General features: G+C 37.3%; 1 protein-coding gene across 1 annotated transcript in view; it reads right to left on the bottom strand.

Moving 5' to 3' along the window:
* Positions 1-6,203, bottom strand: part of LOC106466740 (sodium/hydrogen exchanger 3-like) — a gene marked incomplete at its 3' end in the record, with an annotated part of 38,855 nt that extends 32,652 nt beyond the window's left edge. The window contains exon 1 of the mRNA XM_013927040.2: positions 5,743-6,203. Within this exon, the coding sequence (XP_013782494.1) occupies positions 5,743-6,091 (349 nt within the window). The remainder of the gene's footprint in view (positions 1-5,742) is intronic.
* Between the last annotated feature and the right edge of the window lie 3,678 nt (positions 6,204-9,881).

Here is a 9,881-nt window from a genome sequence, read left to right as displayed (position 1 = left end):
CGGGGATTCGAACACGCGACCCGCAGATTGGGGGGCGAGCGCCCTAACCACCTGACCATGCCGGGCCCATTTGGGAGGCAATCTGCTTTTGATTGCCTGCCTTTTCTTAGGGCAAATAGTTACTGTAAAATTCAAATTCCGCTTATATATTTACAGATACACAAAAATTCTCCAGATACATAGCTATTTTATCATTAAATAAAAGGGGTAATTGTTCAAGTAAAATAACACAATTTCTTAGAATCGCATAACATAAAGAGCAGTGTATGGAAACTAACTTGCAGGGAATTCACAATCGTGGGATAAATATAAAAGAATGATTCAAGAACTAACCAATCGCAAGGCCGTACTGTGACTTTCAAGACGTTGTGGCATCACTTCTTAAACAGTGTAAACAACTACTTACATGAACAAACAACAAAAAAAGAAAGAAAGAAAGATTGCTCAACGAAGCATGTTAATGCAAAATATTTGATTTACTATTGCTTCATATAACCTATTATACAATGGGTATTCTAACGTCTTACGAGCTGCTACTTCATGATGTAATAATCGAGAAATTTTGTCTAATATTGAGAGACAAGGGTAACATATATAAATAGGAGTGAGCAGTTAGTGAGGTTAATGAGTATTCAATGAGTTTTTGAGTGAAGTGTCAGTAAAGTTACTGACAGTTCAATGTCAGAGTGAGGTTGAGTGCATATATTCAGTGAGGCCCATACGCAGAATGTTTGAAAGGGGGTTTCAATTTGCGAGATCGAAAACCAACACATTGTGCTAAGCATAATCAGCATGCAAAGCATGCTAATGTTACGGGGATCTGAGGACATGCCCCCCAGAAAATATAAGCAATTGCGTGCGACTATTTCATGCCAAAAATGCTAATGCTTCATCAGAAGAATGTATAGTATGTAGAAAACGTTAAATATCGTAAGTAGTTGCGCTATAACTATATAAGCATACTTTCTTACATCACAAAAATAAAGGCCGAACCCCCTCGAATTCTTCCTGCGTACGTGCGTGTCAGTTACTCGAACGTTCAACGAGGAAATTCTGTAAGTAAGTTTATTTGTGAGTTAGTCAGTCTCGGAAACATTTGCTCACTGAGGCTTACAATTACATGTGAAAGTAGCCTATAGCAAACGTTAAAGAAGAACGAAACTAATATGTTACTAGTAGATGCATTGGATTTGGCATTATTTTTATCATATAACTCAAAATAACATGTCCAACGAAAGAATGCATTACAACAATAATAGTTGTTGAAATATACCACACAGGAAAGAAGCGAAAACTTTTTATATAAAAAAACAAAAAACAATTATAACGATTTCAAAAAGAAATCTCGGTTAAAGTTTTGTTTGGTTTTTAATTAGATGTACACTTTTTGTACTTTCATATTTAACCGAAGAAACAAAAGCTCACTATTACGTGTATGTTTTCATACATCATAAAATAATGTTTGGTCATTTTAACAAAGAAACGAGGCTGTATCCATATTTTACATTGGGAAATACGATATTGTGAGGCACATCCCAGACAGAAATACTGTTGTAGACCATACTTCTTTTAATATTTAAATCTTTTGTTCATTAGAAGGATTATTTTTAAATACATAATGAAATGATTATGTAAAGCGTAGAGGTTCATGAAAGCTTAGGCATATGTGGTAATCTCAAGCTTTCGTGAAATAGAGAAAAATGTGAAAACGCTGGACTGAAAGAGTAAATTTTATTAATCAGTTTAGAGTCAGTAGATGTTTATTTAGATAGTGTGAATTAGTCTATTCGTCAGTTAAGTAAGTCTATTTGGGAGTGTTTCACTCATCGAGTTAGTTATTCAATGATTGGAGATTGAGCCAGTCATTATGTTTATCATCGATTGATTAGCGAGGATTTTGCAAGCAGTGACGTGAGTTTTATTTGTGATTCTGGAATTTCTGCTGAAGCATTGTTTGTGAAGTTAGGTCTACCAGTGAACACAGTCTGTATTGAACATGGCTGAAGAAATAAATAAATTCATTATTGTTAAATGGACTAGACTTCTCATTACTTTTATGGACTAATCCTTAAGAAACCGTCCAACGATATAACCCGCTAGAGTAATGCTTAAAAGGTAGAAAATCATATTGATACGACAAGAATAAAATGTATGTAATTCATTCGAAGGGTAGAAAGTATTATATGTCTCTCAAAAATAGTTGACAATTCTTTATGAAATAAAAGACAAAAGTATTAAACTTGTGATCATTTAAAGTTTAGAAAGTAATTAGTTCAAATAACTCAATGCAAGGCTTGGCATGGCTTGATGGTTAGGAAGCTCGACTCGCAATCTGGGGGTCGCGGGTTCGAATCACCATCCCACCAAACATGCTCACCCTTTCAGTCGTGGGGCATTATAACGTGACGGTCAATCCCACTATTCGATGGTAAAATAGTAGCCCAAGAGTTGGCGGTGGGGGCGATGACTACCTGCCTTCCCTCTAGTCTTTCACTATTAAATTAGGGATGGCTAGCACAGATAACCCTCGTGTAGCTTTGCGCGAAATTTTAACCAAACCTCGAATTCTATCCCCAAACATGCTCGTCCTTCCAGCCCTGGAGGCGTTATAATGTGAGGATCAATGTCACTGTTGGCGGTGGGTGGTGTCTCTCCTCTAGTTTGTCACTTCGAAATTATGGACGGCTAGCGCAGATAGCCCTCGAGCTTTTGGCGAAGTTAAAAAACAGACAAACAAGCATAAGCTCAAAGCATGTTACCCGTACTAAATTAATTCAGCTTGTAGCTTTCTATGTATACAAGTATGTCCAGCTATCTCTCATCTAGAGTTGTTTTAGCTCTCTAACTTAGCAACAATACACATAGAAATGAAGACAGGTGGCCTTGAATACCGAGCATACTATCGATCTCAATCCAACATCACGGAGCGAAATAATTATTTTGATAATTTTGAAAGATCCGTCTAATACATCTACGTATACGTTTTTGAGTATTATAGATACATCAGGACTTTATACATTTTAGCCCTAAATTTAATAATTTGAGATAACAAATCAAACTTACTTTAAGCCGCTCAGTAGCCACGATAATTTACATGAAACTGAAGAAGAGTTTAATATTTGGCTTAGACAACGAGGAAGGAGTTGGAATAATGCGCAGATTTTCTCGGTATAATAATCTTAAGAATGTTAAAGTATAACATTCCAAATATGAAAATGTCCGTCTTCTCGGCTACCAAGAAACGCGGTTTTCGGTGCCTAAACTTAGTTGCATCACGAAAAAAGTTGTAAGGTTATAATTTGGTTGCTTGAGTTTTTTAAATATATATTCTTGTAACATTTGCAATGCTCAGTCCATTGTATTATTATTATTAAGGAGTGGTTGCGACAGTAATGTTGTGGTTTATTAAATCCTCAGTGGGTAGTTATAGTCCTGCTCATTTTTATATGGTCATTTTACCTACCATCGCTAAGTGTATAATACAATATGTAGTAATGGGCTTGTCCATTCAGTTGCTAGGGGCGGAGAGCTACCTATAAGTGATGAACACTTTTACGTGTATTGTTAAAGCTACAGGAAGAAAAGAGCTGCTAAGTATTAATGAATTATTTTACTCGTGATTTTCTTCAAATAAACTTCAATCGTGTAGACATTCACGCCAGTTATAAAATTTTATCTATATTTAAATTGGAGTTTGGTCAATACACGTTAAGACATCGTTCAGCAAAATTGTGTCAATAAAACATCGTCCAACCAATTAACCTTCAGTCGAGGTAGTAAAGTTATCATGGATATTTAAAAACATTTAAGAGATCAAGCAGTGGCGTATTTAACGTCAGGGCAACGCACCGACGGGCCTCCAAAGTAACACAAAACTTATAAATTTCTAGACCTACAGAAAATAACACCGAGTAGTTTGAAGAGTTAAAAACGCCTCTGAGATAAAGAAATACAAACAGAGCTTACATTGTACTTTCCTCATCATAATCACCATACCTAAAAATATCAAAACGTCTGTTCTCAGAATCGTTTCTTTATATATATATATTTGTTTTTTTTATGTTTGAATCTCGAGGCCGCATACGATTGTTGGGGCACCTTAGATGCTGATACATCATCGGTGATTCTAGGGCTGATTTACCTGTTGGCGCCCATCTCCTCTCCAGGTAGCCGTCCTTAATCCTTAATTTACCAGTGAAATACTAGAGGAAAGACAGCTAGTTAACACCACCCACCGCCAACTCTTGGGCTACTCTTTTAATAATGAATTGTAGGATTGTCCGTGACGTTATAACGCCTCCAAGGCTGGCAGTGCGAACAGATTCGGCGACGGGAATTCGAACCCGTCAACTGTAGGTTGCGAGTCGAAAGCACTAACCTCCAGGCAATGCCTAGTCCCCTGAGGCACATACAAGTCATTTAAATAATTCTGACTACCTACCAGGCAATGCCTAGTCCCCTGAGGCACATACAAGTTAATTAAATAATTCTGACTAACCTCCAGGCAATGCCTAGTCCCCTGAGGCACATACAAGTTAATTAAATAATTCTGACTAACCTCCAGGCAATGCCTAGTCCCCTGAAGCACATACAAGTTAATTAAATAATTCTGACTAACCTTCAGGCAATGCCTAGTCCCCTGAGGCACATACAAGTCATTTAAATAATTCTGACTAACCTCCAGGCAATGCCTAGTCCCCTGAGGCACATACAAGTCATTTAAATAATTCTGACTAACCTCCAGGCAATGCCTAGTCCCCTGAGGCGCATACAAGTAATTTAAATAATTCTGACTGACCTCCAGGCAATGCCTAGTCCCCTGAGGCACATACAAGTCATTTAAATAATTCTGACTGACCTCCAGGCAATGCCTAGTCCCCTGAGGCACATACAAGTTAATTAAATAATTCTGCGATATCTTTTGCAATGCATTTTATCACAAAAGATACTTTTCCTTGAAACATACAATAAACAACGATAAGAAATTTTCAAAATCGAAATTATCATAGTTCATATGGTGCAAACACATACTTCATAAGCTAATCAGATGCAGAACAGTCTTTGTCGTAAGTTCGTTACACAAATTAGTATTTGGATATAAACAATTTCAAGATTTGAAATAATTTTACTGTAGATGCTCTGAACTACACAAACTGAAGTAATTTAAAGTAAGTAATTAAAATCAATGAAACTGTTTTAGAAAGATCACAGCTTTTCATAAGTTTTACACATATTTACTTGAACCAATGAACAGAGCACTAACTAGTTGTATGATGCGTTAAAATAAACAAGTGTTCAGTAACACGACACATTTAACACAATTCCTATTGAAATTAATAAGAAACAAAGATAAAACTTGTACTCTAAAACAACTAAACAACGGAAGGTGGGGAAAAATTGCGACAACAAACTTTCCCCAAAACTGTTAAAACCACGAGCGTATGGTTAAATATGATAGTCAGTATACGAGTTTCCAAAGAGCCGTTCTCGTGTAAACATACTTTAGCAAATTTCATGAATTCTTATTTGACGCACAAAAAAACAACAAAAAACGGCACTTTACAAGATTGCCAGAAAAGTACCTGAAAATAGAATTATAAAGTTGGATCAAGTTTGAAATACGATACGTTGCAGGAGCAACAGATAAATCGGAATAACTATCAATGATGTACGAATCACTTTATTACTGACGAATAAAAAAAAATCACCAATATTTTTTTTTCTAAAAAAAGCACAACTCACCAATTTTTGCTAATCCAGCGATTAAGATCCATATGCTAATAATATAAGGAGTAGAAACATGTGGAAAGTCAACCTTGGCTACATGGTAACGATGAATTTCGTGCTTCTCGTGGTTATGATCTGCAGCTTCATGCTGTTCATGTCGATCAACAGTTTCCACAAATTCATTGTGAAGGTCCATCGAAATTTCAGGTCCATTGGTCTTTATGGATTGATAAGAGCTTCGAGGAGTTGTATCGAGATGAACGACACCATTAATTGATGTTTCATCTGCCAGTACTAAGACCATAACTAAATTTGAAAACAAGGAAAGTAGAATAAACATTGAATGACTGTGAGTATCCATCATTATTAGATACGGTAGTAATGTCTAAGATAAATTAACACCAAAATAAAACAGGCTCTTTTGGTAAATTATTCCATAGCTGTCTGATATTTGGACGCTTAATATAAATGACCAAGAACAATGGTAAATACTCTAAATCTGACAGCTTTCGTTATTTTCGATCGTTTAAACTATTGAAACATCTCAACGCTCTTTTGTGTCGCTTATATTTGTGCGGTGATTTCTAATTGGACGGCTCATGAAGTAATGACGTATGGTGGAAAAAACGCGCACGTGATTTACACACTGGTAGTTTTGTAACAGGTATGATTCTTTCTCTGACGCTGCTTACAAGGACAGGTTGACTTGCGAAATACGAACTATAACATTGCCATAAGATCAGTGAATGAAGTACTATTTAATATATTTTTTTTAGCTTTAATCACTTTTTTAATCCCAGGCGTTTTTTGTTTAGATAGAGAAGCTGAAGTAGTTCTACTTTGAAAATGTTTTCATAAATAATCTGTTGTTAATGTCTTAACAAAGATTCACTCATAGTTCATTCTCTAAGGCGCTTCAGATAGGATCACATTCTGCTATAAAGGATGACAAAGTTTTTTCCTATTACATTACGACTCACTGACGTAAAATCTTTGAATTTATATCTCATCATCTACATTCTAAACACTTTTTTATAAGTGATGTTAAGGTTAAACAACAAATAATGCAAATGTATTAATATCTAGCCAATTATAAGCTGCTCAATACGTTATTTTACCTTAGGTTACTCGCGGCATGATAAACAGAGTCGTTCAGCTCTTTCGTCCCCCCGCAGTGGCACAGCGGCATGTCTGCGGACTTACAACGCTAGAAACCGGGTTTCGATACCCGTGGTGGGCACAGATAGCCCATTGTGTACTTTTATACTTAATTACAAACAAAAAAATCAGCTGCTTTTTCTGTTGTTTTTTCTTTTTTTTCTTTGAGCATTATCTTCAAACAAAAACATATACGCTTTGTGAATCTTACAAAATAAGAGTCAATTAAACAAAGAACGTTATAACTCTTTCGAGTTATCACAACTTTTGTCGCTCTTACAGGATAACTGCCAGAAAAACAAAAACAGCACTGCTGTGTAACTCATAATTTTTTTTTAGTTATACAACAAATATCTTCTGCAAGCTGTAAAAGCTTTTTTAACTTTCTACGTGGGATGAATTATTTCCTAACATTTCCCCATAATTTCTAGCGAAGGGAAGAAAATCAAAAGGAACTCTGGGTAAAACCGGTTAAGGAGAATACTGTAGCTCATCACAGATAACCCGAGGGTAAGCCAGAGTAACGTTTGATATCATGCAACATAGTAGAGTTATGTTAGCGTGAGGAAAATTAATTAAACTATATTTAATTGCTTATATCTATTTGATAACAAATATACATGAGTTATAAACATTTGTCAAAATTCACACATATCTTTGTCGGATGAGTAACAGCTGGAACAAGACTACTCGATATCAAATAGACATCAAACATTTACTTGCAGGTGTGGTATTTCAAGGATAAAACTACTTCACAGACGTTCGTGGATCTAATATGCAAAGTGACAGATGTAATGATTGTTACAGATGAAGCGAAAGAGACAAAACACAGTGTTGAAGTCGAAGTGTTTTATTATGTTTCCGCAGATAAACATACTGTTTTTCTATTGATTCTTATTCTTCTTCCAAACATTTTTCAATCGACCGTCATTTCTTCATTTTTCGATGGATTGATTTGTAAGTTGGTAGTGTAACACTTTGGTCCAATATGACCAGATACCTTTTTTCATATTTTGTATTTAGGTTTTTTAAAGGATATAGTGTGGTCAAAAGTCAAACAACCCCAAATTGTATATTTTGAGCTTCTGTGTAGTCATATTTCCAGCAATCACGATGGGAATTGACACAAATTTTAGTTTTCGTGCGACTAGCATATTGATATAATAAAAAAAGTTGGACATGCACATTTTATGCACTCCTCCAATTCCGACATTACTAGCATCACAATCCAGTATGTACGGCAATGAGGGATTTGGAAGCTTTAAAAGTGGAACTGAGGCCAATTTTTCTCTCAATGTCTTGAAAGCATACTGGCAATTCGAACTTTTGGCCTTTTTTTTTTGGTCAAATCGTGTAGTGGAGCAGATATAGTTGCAGAGTCCTTCACAAAATTCCGGTAATAGGTACAGAGTCCCAAGATACATCTTAACTCTCCCACATTCTCTGGTGTAAAGCACCTATTTCTGGAACAAGTGGCATTTCTTGGGATCGAGTTTGAGGTTTGCTGGTTTCAAATGCTTAAATACTTCCTCCAGCTGGGACATTTCCTCATCAAACGTTGTTGCAAACACAATGACATCATCCAGGTACACTAGGGCAATCCTCCATTGTATGCCTCCCAGTACTCTTTCCACCAGCCTCTCAAATGTTGCTGGAGCATTGATAAGCCCGAATGGCATCACATAGTATTCCCAGAGACCTTGGCCATAACTAAATGCAGTCTTAGGTTTATCTGCTTTAGCCATTTTCACTTGATGGAAACCCGACTTTAAGTCTAGAGCTGAAAACCACTAGGCTCCACTTAGGGCATCAAGAGTATCATCAATTCTTGGCAGCGGGTATGAGTCATTTTCAGTTATACCGTTAAGAGCCCTGAAGTCCACACAGCAACGTTGTGTCCCATCCTTCTTCTGGATTATCACGACGGGAGCTGACCAGGGACTATCTGATTTCTCGACTATCCCTTCCTTAATTAGACCATCCATGACCTTCTCCATCTCTTGTCGCTTTGCCAGAGCTATTCTTCTCAGAGGGATCTTTATTGGACGGTGATTGCCTGTATTTATTCTGTGCTCCACGAGGTCTGTGCAGCCGAGGTCATGATCTCCTTTCAAAAAGACGTCTGCATAATTCGCCAAGAGTTCTCTAGCCTGAAGAGCCTGTGATGATGACAAATGGACTATGCTTTTCTTATAGAGGTCAGTTAAGTGTTCTGGGAGAGGATGTCCTTTCTTTATGGTTGTATTTCTTGCCTTAACATTGACTGGCTCTACCTCCTGGCACACACCCAACAATGCCCCTTCCTTAAGTGTCTGCTCACATTTAGAGAAATTGGCCACTGTTATGGGTATTACTTGATGACTTGCCACAAGTGACCTTCCAATCTTCACGTCCGCTGGTCTGGATGGGTCTTCCACTGCTTCCACAAGCATTGGGCTTCTTTGGGGATGTTCTTTTATTCTATCCCAAATCGGGTGGTGCAGTTGGGTAGGCCTTGTGTGCCATACTTTCCAAATCCTGTGCCAGCTCTTGCAGGCTCTCCCCTTTAGCACAGACTCTAGTCCTAAACCTAGCCCTGTAGACTTTGGACTGATTTTGAGTTACATACCTGAGTTCTAAAGCAGCTACAAGTGCTCTATAGTTGTGCCTGTCGTCTGCTGACAACTATCCAAGTATTTCCAGTGGTTGTCCCTTCAGGCTCGTTGCCAAGTACAGTGCTTTCTGCTCCTCTGTCCATCCATTCATTTCTGTCAGTAGCTCAAGTTATGCTCTATATGCTTCTCATGGTGACTTCCCACCGAATTCCTGTGGCTTCCTTCGTACTAGATCACCCCTATTGCTGATACTCGTGTCTGGAATGTGACTTCTGGCAGGATTGAAGATGTCTCCATTAGGGTTTACCAGCGGGGTCTGGAAGGGGCTTTCTCTTGTCTGAGGATGATTACGTCCCTGGTTAATATATCTTCCCTGTGTAAAGGACAGTAAATCGTCCTTTA

The sequence above is a fragment of the Limulus polyphemus genome, unplaced genomic scaffold, assembly GCF_000517525.1.
Source record: "Limulus polyphemus unplaced genomic scaffold, Limulus_polyphemus-2.1.2 Scaffold2366, whole genome shotgun sequence".
Lineage (NCBI taxonomy): Eukaryota > Metazoa > Arthropoda > Merostomata > Xiphosura > Limulidae > Limulus > Limulus polyphemus.
Note: the sequence above shows the minus strand (reverse complement) of the source record. Positions and strands in the feature narration are given on the sequence as shown.